Here is a 20,670-nt window from a genome sequence, read left to right as displayed (position 1 = left end):
AGGTCGGCGATCGCGTCGCTGCAGTGACAATACCCCTTTTACTCGAAATAAATGCTTTCCCACCACCAGCACCACCACCACTCGGCAACAGCTGGTGCTCTGGAACGCTGCTATCGACGTAATCGAGCATTTTGAAAAGGAAATATAAGTGTCCGTATAAAATAAAACTGGGGGCCTCTGTTAAAAACAGGGTTTTCAAGGCGGCTTTCAGCGAGAGTAAAAAAAGACTGTCGGAGACGGCCCAAACGTCACTGTGTTGAGAAAGTGGGGCCATGAAAATAAATTTCGAAATGCAGTGGTCATGAACGCCAGTACGGATTTCTCAAGGGAGCTTAAAAAAAAATCGGGTGTCTTTAATAAGATCTTGATCTGTTGTACCTGCCGCGGTGGCTGAGTGGCTAAGGCGTTGTCCTGCTGAGCCCAAGTACGTGGGTTTTATCCCGTTTATACCTGCCGCGGTGGGTGCATTTCTGATTAAGGCGAAAAGCGAAAACGCCCCTACGTCGAGATTTCGGAGCACCGGTCTTAAAGATCCCCGGGTAGTTAAAATTAATCCGGAGCCCTCCACTACTGCGCGCCTGATAGCCTAGGTGTAGCTCCGGCGCGTTAAAACCCATAATCGATCAAATCCTGATCTGTCGTATGAGAAAACTAGCGAGAGGTTTAAAAAAAAATGACGTCAAAAGAAATGTTGGTAAGCATGTATGTCGTCCGCGGAACGCAGATGCGTGTAGGCAGTCAGAACAGTGTCTCGCCTGTACACCTGGGGTAGGACTGAAAGAAGCAGACTGCGGGGAAATGGTTGCTTTTAGATTTTAAATTTGTCGAAGTATCGATTCGGACAGCCCAGGTTGGGAGAATTTGTATGCCATTGGATAGTAGGAAACACAACTTCGCGCCAGGGGGAAGACAGAGCCCCGGTTTTTTTCTTGTACAATGTTCTGGGGCTGTTGGCGTCTCCTGTCGTCGTCGTAATCGTCGTCTCATGTAGTCACCGTACTAAAACACCGGGAAAATAGCTTACGCCTCGCGCTAGAACGTACCGCGCACTAAGAGAACACCTGTACACTCGTTTACGCCTCGCGCTAGAGCGCTTCGTAACGCGTTCTAAAAAAAGCACCGGGACACTCGTTTACGCCTCGCGATAGAGGGCTTCGGGCTTCAATAACAAGAGACTTTTAAGCGGCATACCTCTACCCCCCTTCTCCGTGGCCAAAAACGCCAAGGCGCCAAGAATACGCTTAAGAGTGAATGCTTCGCCCCTCCCAAGGTTTCACGTTAGTGGAGATAGCCCGGGATCTTTTGCTCACCGTAATGTAGTGATCTTAATTGTTTTCTATACGGTATCTATATTGCCAATTGTCTTTAGTATGCCGATAGGTTGCGACGAAAGGGAGAACGCGCGCACGAACGCGCGCTTCTTGGAACGCACATATGTTACGCGCAAGCGAAGTGCATCGCTCGCGATCGCTTGGCATTTTCTCAGCTCAGACAGCTGCTGCTGCACCTTGCCCTGGCGCGTTGCTTCGCAAGAAAGAGAAAAGAAAGAAAGAAAAAGACTCCTGAAAGCTGAATCTCCTGCGGGGACATACGTCAGACGTACCTTCAGATCGTCTGTCTCTGTCGAGATCGCGTGCCGGAGATGTGATCGCGGCGGTTTCTTCGTGACCGGGTTCGCGTTAGGCGACTGTACAGTCTGCCGGGTGCGATTGTCGTTAGTGCTGTGGGCTAGGGTCTGGTTGGAATGCACACGAAGGATTTAGCGGTAAGGATGCCCCCATGCTTACTTCTCGCAGTCACGTGCATCTTTTGATTCGTAATCCGCTTTCGGACACGTGTATATATATACCGCCAACTTATGTTCTCAACAAGGGTGCTCCGAAGCACGCCTTCTGCACCTACATAAGCGTGCGTGCTTCTAGGTTGTACGTTACTCAGATGCAGACTGGTCCTCCAGTCGAAACGTCAGCAAACCACTGTTCTTGTTTTTAATTGTGAGTCGGCCCGGCCGGCGCGGCCAGGAATAGAACCCGCGTCCTCGTGCTCAGCAGTACAACGCCTTAGCCGCTGAGCCACCGCAGAGGGTTTTATATATATATATATATATATATATATATATATATATATATATATATATATATATACCTGGGTGTGCGTGTGATTTCAAGATGTCACAAAAGAGATATTGTTAGCGATATTTGACTTATACGCCTGTATGCCAAGCACTATGCTCGTCGTGTTCAACCGCACCGCTCTGTGGGCGTCACTAAATTGCGTTCTATTTTTTTAGTAATCGTATTTGCACATGCTATATAACTTCCTGTCCAGGCCGTCGACTGCACCTTACTAATTAACGCTGGATGGCCAGGCGATTACATCCGCTGCTCCCGCGATTGCGCGGACATTGTGCACCCAGTGTGCTGCTAGCCTTGGTGTCTCCGGCTCGTGCAGAATTCACTTTCGACGCGCCGGCAGCAGCGCGGCGCTCAAGACGAATCGCTGTGTCCAATCGACGCGTAGCCGCGCGGGCGTGCGGTAATGAGCCTCGCATCGCCGCTGCAATTGCCTCGGCCGTATCTCCCTTCTCTTCCCACGGGCCAAAAGGCGCGCTTCTTAATTATTCCCGGCGCTGCGCGTCGGCGGCGATCGCTGTTGTGTCTTTGCGAATCGCAGACTGCGGCGTCGACGACGACGAGGGGGTCCTCGACCTAGACCTTGTTGACGGGGCTTCCCACGGGCTGCGTCGTATTCGAGTGGGGCCTCCGCGGATGCCAGTCAATAGAATTGGCCGACGATCGTTCTCGGCCGCTCCTCGGTGAGTAGGGAACGTCGACTTCGTGGGTGCGTGCGTGTGTGGACGGCCGCGCATGCATTACACGATGTATAGCGGGTAGGCGAGTTTGATGCGGGCCTGTTGAAATGGATAGCTGCTGCTGATGGAGGACTGGTCGAAGGAATCTCGGTCGAGGATGCATCGAAAAGCGTGGGTGGGCGCCGCCGCCTCGAGCGGGCGTTGAGAGAGTGCGCTAGAGTTCGGCGTACTCAAACAATGAGAGGTTCATCACACGTCCCGGACTCATGTCGCTGAAGCATCCTTGAATACGTCGCTCGCAATTGGGTTTCAGGTTTAAGGCTGTCGGTGCTTCAGGGGAGAGCCTGTACACTCTACGGCAATCACGTGGCTCAGCTTCACCACAACGCACCAAAGTGTGATGCGGTGAAGCGGAATCTGTGGTACAAAGAACATCCGCCGAATGGCAACGTGCGTGCCACTTGACACAAAAAGGTTATCTGCGCAATGCAGAACGTCGCAAATTGCACTGCCTCATGCCACAGCACAGACCAAACTTTTGAGTCAGATAGCGTGCTCTACATTGTCATTCGACGAAAAGTCGTTGATTGTATGTGCTTGTCATTCGAGAGCATTGTGGGGAAGCTGAACCACAGGATGGCCTTATTTTTTAGGCTGTGTGTTTGAGACCTGCATGGGGGTGAACGACTACCAAGCGTGTATTGTTGCCTCTTGTCATACGCTATTTTGACGTTTTTATGAGTCAACCAAAAAAAATTTGCGTTGCATGTACCTGACAACGCAGTCTAACGAAAACAGTACGAGTCAGGCCCCATTAGAAGAAAAAGAAGGCATCTGACAAAGACAGTCGAAATTTTAAAGTGCAAAGCTTGAAAAGGGGGTGGAAGGCTTGAAGAAACTGTTTCCAGGAAGCGGTACATACATCTCAAGAACTCACATTCGTGTACACGACCGTCGAGGATGACTCCGAATTTCGACCTGGCTGCGTTGACTGCGTCGACATTCTCTGCGTGTTTTCAAAAGACTGCACCTGTGGCAGTTTCGCTCCGACTGCTTCAGCGGATCTGACAGGAACGAACTTAAGGTGCCTGCTGGACGTGGACCATGGCTTCTTCGTAGCCGGGGAAGGTATAGAAACTTTGCAGACCGTCATCATTGCGGCAATAGTAGAGGATATCTACTATGGGTCCACAGCTACCATCGTTCTCCATAAGGAGAGCGGCAAAATACCTATAAGGAATGGCGTCAGGCAAGGGGACACAATCTCGCCAATGTTATTCATAGCATGTTCACAGGAGGTATTCAGAACATTAGATTGGAAACAGGTGGGAGTAAGGGTTAATCGAGAATACCTCAGTAACCTTAGATTTGCTAATGACGCTGCCTTGCTAAGTAACCCGGGGGACGAATCGCAAAGCATGCTTACCGCACTGGACAAGCATAGTAGAACCGTGGGCCTGAAAATTAATACGCAGAAAACTAAAGTAATGATCAATAACCTCGGGAGGGCCCAGCGGTTTGAATAGGTGGCGAGGCAGCGGAAGTGGTAAGCGAATATATCTACTTAGGCCCAGTTGTGACTCCGGATCCCAATCAGTAGGCAGAGATGATTAGATGGATAAGAATGGGGTGGAGTGCATACGGCAGACATTCTCAGATAACGAATGACCGCCTACCATTGTCACTGAAGAAGTAATTGTGTGACAGCTGAATCTTACCGGTACTCACCTACGGGGCAGAAACTTGGAGGCTCACTAAAAGGGTTCAATTTAAATTGAGGACGACTCAGCGAGCAATGAACAGAAGATGATAGGCGTAACATTAAGGGACAAGAAGAGAGCGGAATGGGTCAGGGTACAAACGCATGTTAAGGACATATTAGTGGAAATTAGGAAGAAGAAATGGACGTAGGCAGGGCATGTAATGCGAAGACAAGATAACCGTTGGTCATTAAGGGTAACAGGGTGGATCCCTACAGAAGGCAAGCGTGGCAGGAGGTGCTTCGAGCTGCTTCGTTTTCCTCTCAGCGCAATGTAGTAAATGAGGAGCGTTTTTTTTTTTTTTCGGAATGAGTCGAATTCACCTGAACAAAATTTCTGAAACAAGCGAAAATTTTGTTAACAAGTCTTAATGCAAATACTCCAAAGCTAACTTCCCCTAGCTGACATGTAGAACATATGATGGACTAGTTTTGACAGTCAGACATTTTTGCTTGTTTCTGCAATTCCGTTCAGGTGTATTTGACTCGTTCCGAAAAAAAGCTCCTCAAATAGAACACCACCGTGTCACCGGGACGTCACGGCCCTTGGTCTCCTCTTATTTCACATTTTGGCGGTTATAGAAGAAAAATGAGGTATTTGTATGTCATCATATCATAATCGCCCTAATATAAGATTTGAGAGTTGATAAACCTGTATCTTGAATTAAATGATGGCAGGCATATGGCTTATGTATAACAGACTTTTTAAATTGGCTCGAAAGTTCTGCCTTTTGGGTCTTTTAGTAACTACTAAATGTTTATCAGTGCTAACATTAACGATTAATTTATAGTTTCTTGTTCTGTCTGCATGCTTTGCGCTTGTTGTGAAGATGTCGCCATACAACTAGCTAATCTGTCGTTACTGCGAATATCAGACAGCTTCATTTGCCAAGTCCAAAATATGGTAAATTAAAGTCATTGCAGAAACCGCAAAAAAATCCAGGGAACTCAAGCCATGCTTACCTGCTTTGGCGACGAAAGCTAAGCAATTATCAAGGACTTCCTTACTGCTACATCGTGTTCGCGCTTCTTTCCTCGCTTTCGTTTTAAGTGCAGAGCACTTTATGGGCTCGCCCTGTCGTCGTACATCGCTAACGGTCGATGCAACTGCCGGAATCAGGCGGCGCAGCGAGATAACGGACCCAAGTAGAGCCTGATGTCGCGTCGTCAGGGGATCACGCTGAGGCTTCAAAAACCACGCGGTTTGAATAGTCATAACCGCTCCAACCTCGTGAACCGCTGGCGCTTGCCATATGTCTCGGATCCCCGTTGTCTAGCGCAAAGCAAACTGCAGTGACGTTTCATGCAAAATCTCTGTATATAACCGGCAGCCCTCTCGTTCATTTAGTTAGGAACGATCGTTGGGTTGATTTTTACGATAGTAAGCGAAAAAAGTGGCCGCGCAAGAAAGAATTGGCGCGTTCGAAATTACGCAGAAAGACTCCACCCGCGCAAGAAAAAAATGGCGCGCTCGAAATGACGCCGAAAGGCTCCAGCATACAAAATTAAAGCAACCACAACAACAACAACAAGGAAAAAAAAAAACAGAACTCCCGCTGGCGCACTTGCAGGCAGGGGGCACGCGAGCACTGTGAAGACAGGAAATTTGAAATGCATTGGGTGGCAGCAGTGAGCGGATAATGGCGCCACAGCCCATCATGGCGAAACCACTGATCTGCACTCCCGACTGTTTTCGCATTGAGTGGAACGTCTTTAATTTTTTTTTCGTCTTCGATTACTCCGAGAGACAAGCCGGCCGCAATTCACGCTGCATCCTCCCCGTGCACCCGTTCTACGCACGTGCCGCCACGTGCACCTGCCGAGGTGCACGCATTAATTTTTGTTCCGTCTGGCAGGGTGTTGGATTAGCGCTGTGGTTGGCGAACCTAACTGCTGCTCTGGCGACCCTGAAGGTAGCCATATATGGCGGCCATGTAGGTAGCCATTTTGGTTCTAAGGACCACCTCCAAACTTTCGGCGATATCCTCGACCATTTCCGCCAGGTTCGTGCCTATTTCCTATCACCGCATCCATCGCGCAGTCGCAGGCATGCAGTCCTTCTCAGGCAGCTTCAAACACTACCGTTCCCCACTCCTTACCTCATGTCCATAATATATCCTGTGGAATATAAAGACGCTTGGCCCTTCTGTTCTGTGGAACGAGCCTCACTTCACCACGTCGTTTGGTCCTGCCCAGTCATACCGGCATCACGCAGAAGAACTCATCCCATCCTTCACAACATATCATCCTTACCAGAGTGGGAGACTGCCATCCCAGCTCCCCTCGTGCAAGAAGCCCTCGTCCAGTTGACCGAAGACACCGAGCTCCCAAAACACCGCGAGCCCGGTTGTCTACAGGACTGAGTGAATAATTCACTGGTACAATCACCACAACTCTAGGGAAAAATAAAGTTCGTAATACTACTACAACTACTACTACTACTAGCCGGGTTCAAATCCCACTCGAACCCAATTTATTTCTCTTAACAACAGCGGCTATTTTGCCACTATTCGTGTAGACGCCGACAACGACGACTACGACTAAGGTCACTTTCGCGTATTATTATAAGACAGCTAAGGCTTTCGCCTTGGCACAACGAGCACGAGGAAGAAAGGGGTGTGGAGGAGAAATGGGGGAGCGTTTGTGTCCCCCTTTCTTCCCCGGTTCGTTATATCTGCGCTTTTCGCAGTGGCTTTACCTCAGAACGATTTGCCCGACACAACCTCTTTTAAAACATCTAGCAACCTGTTTCGATAGCTTTATCGTCTTGTTTGTGCGAAATCGACCCATAACTTCCAAACCAATTACTCTCGAAGCAATCACTTAGTACTCAGCAGCTTTGCTTTCGCGGCGCGCAGCGCCACCGCGTATCATTGCTCAATGTATTTCGGTACTGGCGGGAGCGCCGTGGTCTTGACCGGAAAAAATGCAAGATGGATTACGGACACACACGCTCGCGTCGCATTCGTTTTCGCGCCTCAGCGGTAGCGCTAATGCCTCCTCGAGGTTCGAAAGGTTCGGGTAATAACGGCGGATGTTGTTTTCCTTTCGTCGTCGTCGGCCGGTCACTAAAGGGCGCTTTCATCTGCAGGAGACGATCGGAGCCAAGGCTGACTGGCTGCTACTTTCGCGCTGTGACTGAGACAGCCATCTGCGAGAGCGGCGGACTTCTAGGAGAGGGAGGGAGAGCGAAGAAGAGGGGAAGGAGGGGCGCCCGGAGAAGTAGCTAGCCTTGCATTCCTTTCGGGCGAAAGAAAGGTGCCCGTTCCTCGGAGCCGGCGCTGTTCTCTTTTCCTTGTGAAATAAGCGCTGCTCGGTGCGTGTCTGCGGTTGCAAGCAGAGCTTGGCCGGCCGACTGTCTGTTGTCGTTGGGTGGGGCCACGCTGATTGCCCGCGATTTTTCAATGACTCGGGCGTGTCCTGTTTTATTTGTTACCTCCGTAGCGTGTATATTGCGTGTGGGATAGTCAAGGGCGTCCGCAGAACTTTTTGTAAGGGGGGGCATCCATTAGCTTGGGGGGTATAGGGGGGGGGGGTGTACGGTTGGATAGCACCAAAAGGCGCTATTTGGGGTTTAAACTACACATATGAAATAAAAATTACAAACAGCGAGTTAGAACCAGACTTGGAGAATATACATTGGATTTATTACCGATTAAAGAAATAAAGTTAGTAAAGAAAATGCAAAAAGTTACTGTCACAGAAGAATGGTTAGTCTCGCTGCGTGAGGGTTTTCGACTCACGCCAAGTGATCACCAGCACACAGCACAAAACGTTCACATACATATATATAACTGCACTCCGTCAATCTTCCTTGAATAGCAGCTGCAGACGCCTCGGGTTTTTCTGGTCAAATTGCGAGATGACATGTGTGATGAAGTCTGTTGAAATGGCTCACACAATAAAGATGTTACTGGCCTCCCTGACTTTCAATGCAGTACAGGCGTACAAGCGTTTTGAGGGGCTGATTTATAGGTTTTGTTTCGGGGCTTTGGTGGTACCGACATTTCGCAATTTGGAAGGAAAAGGTGTACAAGGAGAAGTGACGGCACGGGAGGATGTTACTCTCCCTACTAAGTGTAGCGGTGACGGTTTTTTGCTAGATATAGCTGCAAATTTGTTCCAAAACTGAAGTTATTGCAATAAGACTGCATAAATATAAAGTTTAGAAGAAAAAAAAAAAAACGTCAAACCATTCAGAATTGTTCGCTATCTTCAATACCAGCACAGGCAGCCTGCTTCACTACCATGACATGACCGGCAATGTTTGTCAGTGTCGTGCAATGTTGACCGCAGTCCGGAAGGGCATTTCATACGGATACGCAGGACCTGAGTGTGCTTATCACAGCGTGAATTGTTGGGCTAGTTGGTTCACTTACATAATTCACTTACAAAAGCTTTGCGCTAAAGAACGGGACGAAGGAGAGAACGTCGGTGTCGTTCTTTCCTGCCTTTCGTCCTTCAGTGCAAAGTTGTTTCCGAATATCCGAATTTCCGAATCTCCAAGGGGGGGCAGTTGCCCCCCCTTGCCCCCCCTTCCGGACGCCCATGGGGATAGTTATGCCTGGCTTTTTTTTTGCTGCTAGTTCATTTCCGTATGTGTGACGTTCTGAACTTGATATGGCCGCAGTTTTGTGGCTCACCTCCGTTCCTATCTCTTCCTCTTCGTCTGGCTCCTCTTTCACCTCTGATACCCCACTCCCCCAGTGCAAGGTAGCAAACCGGGCTCTACAAGCAGTGGTAAAAAAAAAAAGAAAACCTAGAAGGCTAACGATGAAATACGGAAAGAACAGTGGAGAGTCAAAGACAGCCAAGGTAACCAGATAAGAAGCAAGACAAATAGAAACGAATAAATGGAGGGGAAAAAAAGAAGCTAAAACGTCGTTAGAGCTGTACAGCTAAGAGAAATTAGACTTCAGAAAGGGAAATTTCTACGATAATTCCAAAGCAAGTACTTTGCTTTTTGAGGCTAGAGCAGGTTGCTTGACAACTAAGACCTTTGGGAGGAAGTATACAGAAAATGATGTGGTATCCGTGATCTGCGGACAAGAAACAGAAACTATGCGGCATATAGTTTGAGAATGTGAGTGTATCCATCCAAATCTTCAATAGGGAAATATTCGGCTTCCAGAAGCCCTAGGATTTAAGGCTGAAACAGAGGGAGTAAACTTCAAGGCTATCGAGGCGACTGAAAGAAGATTAGAATGCTGGTGGGCGAAAAGTAGAGAGGGGAATAATTTCTAGGACAGTTACCACCTGCAACAGAAAAAAAGAAGTACATTGTGCCTGCCTTCAGAGCAGCACCAGTATATAAAACATAGATATATTAATTTTTTCTTGATAAAATGACACTGTCTTCACGCCGTTTCAAAGGGGACACCACTACCAATCAATCAATACAACTTGGTAATCTCCCGGCCTTTAGTCCTTTTTCCCCTCCCCCCCCCCCCTCCTCCTCCTCCTCCTCCTCCTCCCCAACTCATATCTGAACTGTGTTCTTTATGAAAACTCTTATCCACAAGTTGGCTTATTGCGCCTTAGTAACGAGAATGGCCGGCCTTGTGGTCACTTGGATGTACTTAAATCGAGACGTCCACAACGAGTGTCACATTTATATTGAACACTAATCTATACAGGTTCGCGTGAATGTGGTGGGTGCATTCTTGTGATTATCCCCATGTTCGGTGCCTGCGCTGCGTGCGTGCACGAGCTTGGTATGAAACTCGCAGGACTCAATGGTAAGACCATCCTCGGCGTACATGTCTACACCAGGCACTCCGTGATCTGGGCGTTTCGAGCACATAATGCCAGTGTACCCCACAACTTGTATCAGTGCAACAGTCCACGTTTCGGACAAGCGCAGGTGAGGCACGGTCTTGGTAATGAAATCATTGGTGATATTCACATAATGCAACCCAGGCGATCCCACATTAAGTACAGCATAGCCTTGGTCACCGTGGGGAGCCGATGGTTCTCAACACGGCTGAACTTATTGCGCAGTTCACGGGCTATGTTTTTTTTTTTTTGCGTGACAAAACGTAAAGTCGTTCTTGAGAAGCTGGCTGCACGCGTGTTCGGGGAGTGGCTGCGCTTTCACATTCTTTCTGCACACTTAGATCCACGAAAAAGCCAGACCAACAAGAGGCTAACAGCTTTGCTTTAAACATGTCACTCAGTACCACAATGTCTTCCTACTACTATCCATGCAGTTATGCAGTGCACACGTATTCGAGAAAACTACGCCGTCCGTGCGGTAGATACCGCGTTCACATAATTTAAACGAATAATGGTCGCGACGGCCGTTAACGTTTCGTTAGCTCCCTTCTATGGGTCACTGCTCCTCTTCGCGATGATGGTAATGCTGGCGGGGATTTCCCTGGGCATTTAGAATGCTGGGGCGCTCCGATCCGTTCTTCGTAGATGGTTCTGCCCCTCCGAACATTGCTATATCCAGTAGCAGTGCCATTGAGGTTCTCATCATGACACTTCGCGGTACGGCCTTCGAGCTGCCTGTGTCGCCGGAGGATATGGTCTATCCGATCAATTCGCGGATTTCAAAACTAGAAGGAATACCAGTTTTCCACCAACACTTGATCTGGCGCAACCGGGAGCTGTCCCATGCGTCGCGCTGCCACAGCCGATGCTGCTACCTCCTGGATGCATGCACACCGATGGCTGTCGTTGTAAGCTGCCTTGCCAGGGCTGCAGTGACCATGGGTGTCCGCCAGCCGCAGCCAGGACCAGTGGATTTGATGTGGCCATTTCGAAGAAGAGAGTGCCGGGGTCTCCACACACCCAGGACAACTTCCGCAAGGTTCTCCTCTAGCGCGTACAGATGGACATGACATCGTCGGCGCCTCGTGGATGCACCGCCCCTCAACCCGGGGAGAGTGCGCGCGACGCCGAGCAGTTTTTCATGCAAGTTCTCCCCGTGCGACACCACAAATGGAGTGCGCCCTGCGTGTGCCCCAATCGTCACCCTGAGCAGGACGTGGCCACCACAGCTGCGCCCCAGAAGCCGCTGGAACTGGACTGGACCGAGCGGCTACGCACTGCGCCCACACGTTTTTTCCCGTCTGCCAACTTCTCGCCGCCCTCCCGTGTCTCCTGTGAAGAGGGCGCTGGTAAGGGGCCGTCTGGGGCTGGGGCGTAGCGCCCATGACCCGTGCTCTACCCTGGCGCCGGCCCTGTTCGATGACGAGGCTACGGAGCTGGATGCCGGCACCTTCCGCCGGGATGCGGCTGCCTTGCAAGCGGGGCCTGCCTGGAGCAGTTAATAATAGACACCCAAACGCCGACGAGGACAAGAACTCATCGGATGACAACAAGTAGTCGATTACCGGTGACCTGGGCACCAGCACTGCGGCTGGCGAGGGTATCATCCGAGCTTAACAGCGGCGGCGGGCCCCTGGACGAGGTCTCGAACAGCATATCAGAGTCCAGGAACCGATGACGGGGCTTCGTCAGCCTAAGCCCAGCACCCGTCCCCGATAAAGGTCAAGAATGGCAAGCACTGCTCCTCGTGCGACAAGAAGACTGGCCTCGGTTCCATCTACGCCTGCCGGTGCGGTAACATCTTCTGCGCCACCCGCCGTTACGCTGAGGCGCACTACTACGAGGCTGAAGGTCCCTGTTTCGTTCCTTGGTGCCGGCACCACTTTGTCGAAAATACGACTTCGTTAGCGCGGTGAAACCGCTGTATTTACATGATTTAAATCAAAAGTAGTAGCGATGACCGTGAACGTTTGTCGGTGTTCTCTTCTACGGGCCACTGACCGTCCGCGCCATGATTGATTCCGGCGAGGTTTGCCATGTATGTCGTGGACGTTTAGACATCTGCACATTTTCAAACACACATGAAACCCACGCGCCGTTTCAACAAAACGCTGGGCAGCGTAGTCTGTTAAATTACCGCCACTCTATTTTTTAGACCAGGCCACAAAAAGGAATCTCGTTGAAGAACCGCAGAAACCTTCACTGTAAAGGAAATCTTCTATGACTTTGTTCCCCGGAGGAGTTAAACGCATCGGAATGCATGGAGCGCCATAGAAGTGTCTAAATTTTTGTACAAAGTTTTGTATTTCTTTTTTCCCCATCATCTTCCAATTTTTATTGCTCTCTAGATTGTTCTCATTGTTCTTTGACCAACGGTTCCTTAACACTTCGTATTTCTCAAATCGTACGCGGCAAAATGATATCAGTAAGGATCCTTAAGCAACCCATTCTTATGATTTCTTTTTACTATACGCGGTGTCCTGTAACTATTTTTTTTAATCTGCGACACATGGGTAATATAATTTCCTTGTAACCATCGAGAGCAATTTTTCATGCGTCCGGACTTTCCAATACAGTCATTAGGTTCTGCTTCGATTGAACGACAAAAGCGTCGTCTAACACTGCGAAATTTCGGTGCTCGCTTAACTATTACACCAACCAAGCGAACCCGAAGTTTCCTCCGCGGCGTGGCGACGTAACGCGACGGCTTATTTATCCTTAACGATGGCATGACGAAAGGCTCGTTGCCAAACTTTTCCAAGAGTCTCGGTTGCGTCGATCACTTGAACGTCACGCATCAGGACGTATGTAGGTCGCGGACATGTCGTTTTTTACGAAGTTCGGAGGAAACAGGCGGGGGCCATGAAAGCATTGCGCACTGTCCGCGCGTGACGGGCATTGAGGGGGGAAAGATTGAGCACCGCAGACGAGAAGAGGATACTTATGAAATGGAAAAGGGCTGATTTAAAGGGAACGGTAAAAGCAGACTCCGGGGTCTACAGGGCTGTTTTACGTAACTTCCATGTAGCAGATGATCGTTAAACTCGCATCTAGATATCTGCCGCCTTAACTGACCACGGTGTCGTAGTTCTTAATGTCCTTTTTCCTAAAGCTGTATTTCTATTGTCGTGAGTAAAACAGCTAGACCCGCTGACCCATGGTTGCGGGTGCACGTAGGCTAGCAGTTAAAAACGCCCGAACTTCTGTGTCATGTGAATAGGACTTTTATCAGATTGGGTGGGCTTCCGTGTACCGTCACTTTATCCCGAACTGTGACACATTGCTGCTTCCAGCAAAAACCAGGCGTATGCAGGAACGCTGCGAGGACAGGGTAACGGGAGCGTGGTGTTGGGAAAGCGCTGGTTGACTAAATTTAGTTCGCGATTGATATCTCCCTAATATCGGCGTCATTTTGGAATGCATATAGGAAAGCGGCTTATAAATATGAGTTTCTTCATGTTGAGGTGAATTCGAAAACTGCGGGTAACACACGCCGAGAAAAATTGTTGTGATGTGATAATGATCCAAAAGAACTCTGTTTTCGGAGGCTTCCTGCCATGCGAGCATGAGTGTATCCCCACTTTGGGAATTTAAGGGGGGGGGGGGGGGGGGTTTGGAAATTTTCGGGATTTTTGAGGGGAATTTTGGGAATTTTGGGGGGAATTTTGTTTCGAGCGTCGCAAAGTTTGGCTTCCTGCATTTTGGCGGGATTTCGCGTATGACGCTGCGATGCATGCCAAACATTTCGGTCGCTGGTCCATCAGCGGTCCCAATGAGGCTTTGGGACTAACGAACGGGGGCGCCTGATTGCGGTGCTGCGCCTCGTAATAAGAACACTTTTCCTCATTAGCCGAACGCCTGGAAATTATACCAATCTGCACAGGCATGAAATAAGAGCAAACGCAGCTACAGGTATTACACAACCACGTGATCGCCGACTCTCCCCCTGCGGCCCCTGCATGCGCATATGGGCTCGAGGTAAACACACGGGAACCGAGTCACGACTGCGCTCCACTTTCTTGTCATAGCCCCGGGCGCCGGTAGCGTAAACGCGAACTGACGGCGTCGTCTTGCGTTCGCGCGGCTACTTCGTCGGCGGGTCCAATGTAAACGCGCGCGCGCTACGCGCAGGTGCTTAGCGAGGCCGCCGGTGCCGGCACCGCCCGAGGGGGTAAATTTGCTGAGACGACGGGCACACTGCACCGCGCTACGCGCCGGCGGCCTTTGCGGCTGGGACAATTAAGGGCGTTGCTGTTGTCGTCGTCGTCGTTGCTCGCTTCATTTTGTGCACGACAGCTTTGTTCCGGCGTGTGTTGTTGTCCCTGGGCGTTTGTATGCTGTCTCACACGTGGCGCGGTCACGCTACCGTTAAAAAAAAAAAATGCGCGGAAAAAGATTCCCGATTTTTTTCTAACTTTCTGGTGAAACGCCCTTGTGTATGGTACGCTTTTGTAGCTTTTGTAGAATTTGGCCTGCTTGACCATATTTAACAGGCGCTCTAAATATAGCGCGTTGGGCCGTGTTTGTTTTCCGCTTCCGCAATAAAGACTGCCACCGGATTGGGACTGATGGCCCTTTACTTAGCCGTTGATCGGCGTTGCCACTGAGCCACCGCGGCGGTAGCGTTTGCCGAGGCAGTTGAAATTCATCTAGAGGTTCCATTAGTGTGCTTCGCACTGCGCCCGCTTTGATCCTTTAACACTTCGGGGATACCCAAGACGGCTATTCCCTACCAGAAACTTGAGAAGGTTGCGTGCAGAAAAAAATGTGGAAGCCTTTGCTGTATGCCGCCTCGGTTTCGCGTTTTATATTCGTACCGCGATGATGATGATAATTGTTTTCGTTGGGTTGTCGAATTATTCTCATTAGGAAGGTTGGGAGCCAAGATGAGATGGAAAAAAATCCCAGCCGTCTTCGGAGTTCCGCATCTTTGAAGGGCGATTCCAGTATGGCCCCGTCTGAGTCCATGCGTAAAGCCGTATTTAGGCACGAGGACGCGGGTTCGATTCCCGGCCGCGGCGGCCGCTTTTCTGATGGAGGCGAGAAGCAAAAACGCCTGTGTGTACGAGATTTCGGCGCACGTTAAAGATCCCCAGGCGGTCAAAATTAATCCGGAGCCCTCCACTACGCCGCGCCTCATCGCCTGCGTTGCGCCGGCGCGTTAAACCCTACAATCAAATAAAATTAAAACGCCGTATTTAGGGCTAAATGTGCCTGAAATGGAACATACAGCCGTACAGCAGCGTGTCGTCACCATGGGCGTTTGCAAGACTCTTTAGTTTTAACCACCACTAACTGTGCTTGCCGCATCCAATCGAGACCACGTACACGACTGCTACAGGTACACCGCAACCCAAGGTACGAATGTGGTCTGGCTTATGCTAGTCGCGTCTGCAAACGTTCCAGCGTATAGTGTCTCCAGGAGGCACATTTTGTGAACAAGGGTCTTCAGTTGCCTTTTGAGATAACGCTGCAGCATATATAGTGCCGGCACGTTCTGTTTCACCGATACGTTTCCGCCTCCGCATATAAAAGTCCATGCATGCCGATCCTGCACTCGATATGAGACACCGCGGGTCTGTGTAATACCGCGCAACCGACGCACGTACATCCCTCGTCTGGCCGTGTCTCACGAGTCTGAGTTGTATATACGCACTCGCTACAGCATTGGATATGTATGTATGCGCTCTCTCGCGCAAGTATGCGTACGTACAAGATACGTGGCGTCTGGCTTTACAACGCCGCGAGGCTTCAGCGAGTTCCTGCTTCTTTCTTTGCGTGCGAACGGACCGCGTATAGAGCGCATATATATATACACATCCGAAACGCGCTTGTTACCCCGGAGTCGTTTTCGCGGGGAGACGAGACGTCGGCATGCTTCGAGCGGCGCTGCTTCTTGGGTTTTGCCCGTTAATGCCCCCCGCCTTTCTAAGCCGACACCTTCGCGTTTTCTCGTTGACGCTATTAGGGGCGTCGTGTCTGTATAGCGCGTGGGCTGTCTAGAAAAGTCCCCCTTGCGTTTCCGACGACGTAAAAGGAACAACAGCATCCGGCAACTGGGGTGTGATTGTGCTTCGCACCTCGCGTTTAATCGTATGATATATGGCCAGAATAAAACGTGGTCACGCTTGGCCTAGATTCCCGCACACTGGCACGGAAGAGAACGACTCGCCAGGTATTCCCCGAAGCACCTTTTGCGTGGACGCCCGTCAAGAGTTTGTGATAGCCGTGCGTGTATCGGATCGTGTAGCTTCGGCAGTCCTCTGCCTACAGAGAAAGAGAGTACGCCAAAAGTATGGCATATGTCATCCTGGCCTGCAGGTCATTATTCCTTGATTGATTCTAGGGTTTAACGCGCCGACGCAACGCAGGCGATGAGGCGCGCCGTAGTGGAGGGCTCCGGATTAATTTTGACCACCTGGGGATCTTTAACGTGCGCCGAAATCTCGTACACACGGGCGTTTTTGCTTTTCGCCTCCATCAGAAAAGCGGCCGCCGCAGCCGGGAATCGAACCCGCGACCTCGTGCTCAGCAGCGCAACGCTTTAGCCACTGAGCCACCGCGGCGGGTAGGTCATTATTCCTTCATGTATACGGGAGTAGTCCACTCCGGAGGAAGAAATATGTTCAGATGCACTAAATTCGCGCACTATACCTATAGCAGGTATTGCTCTTCAATAGAATGTGAAGAAACGATACGTGCACAAACGAACTAGAAGTATGCGAAATGGTTCGGAAGTTTTTAATTTTGTTTGCTCGGCAAGTGAAATTTTGGTGATCGCTTAACGCATCACGGGTGTCAGTTTCACGAATGCGGAAGTTAGTTAAAGGCACTTTGGGCTCCAGGATTCATCAAAAATGCCCGATTTATTATAGTTTTGCACACAAGATATCTTGTGTTAGAAACCGGTAGTTCCGATCATTTATAGATATTTGACTGGAGCTAATGTCATGCCACGCGAAGTCTGTCTATTCCTTATCATGATAAACCTCACCCCATAACTTTGCAGAGTGCTTGCAGAACACTTCGCCGATGCTGATGACCCTATCTGACCTCTGTGGTGCAGCTACAGCTGACGATGCTTGCTTATATATATATATATATATATATATATATATAATGTGTGTGTGTGTGTGTGACAGAGAGAGAGAGAGCAAAAGAAGTGGGAGAAACCCTAGAGAATATTTCCTTGGAGTGGAACGAGAAGACCCCACGTAAATACGCCGACGATTGCAGAAGCACCAGGAATAGCAGTTCGCAATCACGAGGCAACACCGACGGGTATACTGGCGGCGTGCTCACATCCGCTGTTTTTCTCGCGGCCTCTCGATAGCTGTGCCGTAAACTGGTTTCGTGCGTGCGCATTTTCACTGGCTTTCATGTTTTTTTTTCTCGCATTATTTGCAATCATTCCGGCCTCTGTGTCACATGCACACATTTTCTTCTAACTTGGTGGAGCTCACGTTGTTGGAGCTCTGGACAACATCGCGACGCTGTTGGCTAAAAAATGTTCACTATAGACTCATAACTATAGGGTGGATTAAGACGGTTAGCATTCGAGGCTACACGCGGAGTTTTTCTGCTCAATGATAAACTTGTAGTTAGATTTCCGGGCAAGGATATGGGTGAAATCGCAAGAACTTGCAACGCGCAGATCCTGAGCCCATTCGCAATGGCGCACGCCACAGTGTTGTAGGAAATTCCCCTCCTGTTTTGCAGCGTTGCTTCGAACAGTTAAGAGGGAAGACAAATTTGGCAGATGATTGCATGAATGAGAAGCGATTATGCAGCGTCGTCTTGTCTTATTGCTTGTGCCTCCTCGGCAATAAATTATCTTATAATTATCATTGTTATGAAGACAATGGTTGTCATTGTCTCTGGAGCTGCAATAGCAGGCACACCACAATGGAACTCTCTTGGCAGGATGCTAACGCGATACAATACCGAGCACGTAAACAAGCTGCAGCCTTGCATTCGTCGGACCCGCAGAATCGACATGAACGCCTTCACCGGTTCGATCCAGAGCGAAAGTTCTGGCTCAGCTATGCTCCTAGAATTCGCAGAAGTAAAGAGACATTGCTACACAGGCTGCGTTTTGGAGTAGCATTTACCCGAAAGTATTTCCACCGATTCGGACGGGAGGACAGCCCGGACTGCCTTCTGTGCGGTTGTCGAACATTTGCTTAGCGCTTGTCCAAAGTACTCTAGTGAGTGAAAGAATCTTGAGGCAGCCAGGCGTACTACGCTTGGACACTCGCCCTCTGTCCGAACAAAAGATTTTGGGCACGTGGGCTGACAACAGGAAACAAAGCCTTGCCGTTAAGGCCCTCCTTGCATTTCTTAGTGACTCCTCTCCGGATTCTCGGTTCTAGGTTGCGACAAAATTTAACAGACTGGTAAATAATGTCTCAATGTTTCTTTTTTCGTTTTTTATGGACGATAATCATGTGCGGAAAAGTGGACTGTAATCGTCTGATTCAGCGCCCCGGTGTATGTGAGGTTTTACAGCTTGTACATAGTTCATTTGTCGATTCCATTGTCATTTCCCGTACCTTCCATATTCATTCCTTTCTCTTTTTATCCCCAGTACCCTCCCCCCAGGGAAGTAGCAGGGCCAAGATCAGGCCGACCTCTTCTCCTTTCAATAAGCTTTTACTCTCTCTCTCTCTCTCTCTCTCTCTCTCTCTCTCTCTCTCTCTCTCTCTCTCTCTCTCTCTCTCTCTCTCTCTCTCATTGGCAACTGTATAGTTACCTTCACCACAGCAGAGGTGTGATGCTGTGAAACGCTCCTTATAGGCCCTCCCTCCAAGAAAAAAAAAGAAAAAGAAAAAAGGGCGTACGTTGTCCACGAGGCGCGCCGTAGTGGAGGGCTGCGGATTATTTTATACCATCTAGGGAGGTTTAACTGGCTCGGAAATCTCGACACACGGGTGCCTAAGTTATTTGCCTCCATCAGAAACGCTGCCGCCGGGAACGGGATCGAACCAGCCTCCTCATGCTCTGCAGTGTCTGCACCGCAACGCCTTAGCCACCGAGCCCACTGTGGCGGGTGACGTCAAAAAGAAAAGCGCGACATATCCACGACTTATAATGTTTATCGTTACTGACCTTGCAGTAACACTTGCTGGAGTGTTACGTAGTTCAAGAGGTATTTATGGCAGCAAGTAAGGAGTGTGAAGCGTGCGGCACGCCGGAGGCGATCCGGCACGTTTTATGCGAGTGCCGCCGTTACTCGCCTGAAAGAAAGAAGCTGATGTCGTCAGCACTGTGGAACCTGGACTCTCGGCAGCCATTTTCGGAGGAGAAGATTCTGTGTCACTGGCCTTCTCTGTCATCCGCTCAGAAGGCGACTAAGGAACTCTTACGCTTTCTGCGGGCGACGAACTTAAACACCAGACTACAGACTGAAAGCCTCCATTGGCAATCACTTGAACGTTTAGTGCTTCAGCGCTGGACATTCGTGCTGCTCCAACTTTTCTTCATTCTTTCCTTTCTCTTTTTTTCCTATTTTTCCTTTGGCGCGTGCAGGATGGCAAACTAGGCTCTAGCCAGGTTAAGTTCCCTGCCTTCCTTCTACATCCTTCCTTCCCTCTACGGCAATACGTTTTACAGTATGAGAGTTTTTCGGTATGATCGCCATATAAACGAGCTAATTTCGAGCCTACTTGGCGAATTTTTTACTACGTGGCCGTATATTTTGATGCCGAGCTCCCACACCAGTTTTCATGGCTACGCTTCAGAGGTCCCTCTCACGGTGGAGTTTGTTTCTTCTTTCGGCCTATCTTTTCGACTGCGACGTCCTCTGTTTGCGGTCGGCGTAAACGAAGCGTGAAAAAAAGGCGCGTGCCGGGGGTCGTCATCTTGCCCGGCCTCCTGCTGTTCACCCATTGTGCGTTGCACCCCTGATGACTGGCGCACCGCACCGATAGTCGGAGCATGCCGCTGCGAATCGGCCCTGTGTTTGCGGCATGGGAAGTACAAGGTAACAGGGGCACGCATGTAAGCCTTGTCGCTTATCGTCGCTTCGGTAACAACATCAGCATGTGTCACCTTATTTATTTATTTATTTATTTATTTATTTATTTATTTATTTATTTATTTATTTATTTATTTATTTTATTTTATTTGTTTCCCCCCAAAGCCAAGTACTTTACAGAGAGGAGTGCGGGTATATGTACATGTGATTCGTACTAGGTGGTACCTTGGCGTATTATGGTCACTGCTCTACAGCACTGGGATGAAAATTGTCTTTCGACGCTGCATCATTGAGCGTAAAAATCTCGCAGGGGAGACGAATCATCATCATCATCACCACCACCACCCT

The 20,670-nt window shown here is 49.5% G+C and overlaps 1 protein-coding gene across 3 annotated transcripts in view; it reads left to right on the top strand.

The window, feature by feature from the left end:
* LOC144145633 (death-associated protein kinase 1-like) overlaps positions 1–20,670 on the top strand; it is a 140,674-nt gene that overhangs the window by 44,510 nt on the left and 75,494 nt on the right. Inside the window, exon 1 of one of the 3 annotated variants that reach the window (XM_077677308.1) lies at positions 1,637–1,765. The exons of the other annotated variants lie outside the window; for them this stretch is intronic. Within the exon in view, the coding sequence (XP_077533434.1) occupies positions 1,745–1,765 (21 nt within the window). The 5' untranslated portion in view covers positions 1,637–1,744. Of the gene's footprint in view, positions 1–1,636; positions 1,766–20,670 lie in introns of those variants that run through there. 3 annotated transcript variants of the gene reach the window in all.

This window comes from Haemaphysalis longicornis, unplaced genomic scaffold (genome assembly GCF_048455015.1).
Source record: "Haemaphysalis longicornis isolate Haplotype H1 unplaced genomic scaffold, Haemaphysalis longicornis Haplotype H1 scaffold_7, whole genome shotgun sequence".
Lineage (NCBI taxonomy): Eukaryota > Metazoa > Arthropoda > Arachnida > Ixodida > Ixodidae > Haemaphysalis > Haemaphysalis longicornis.
This window is presented reverse-complemented; position numbering and strand designations above follow the sequence as displayed.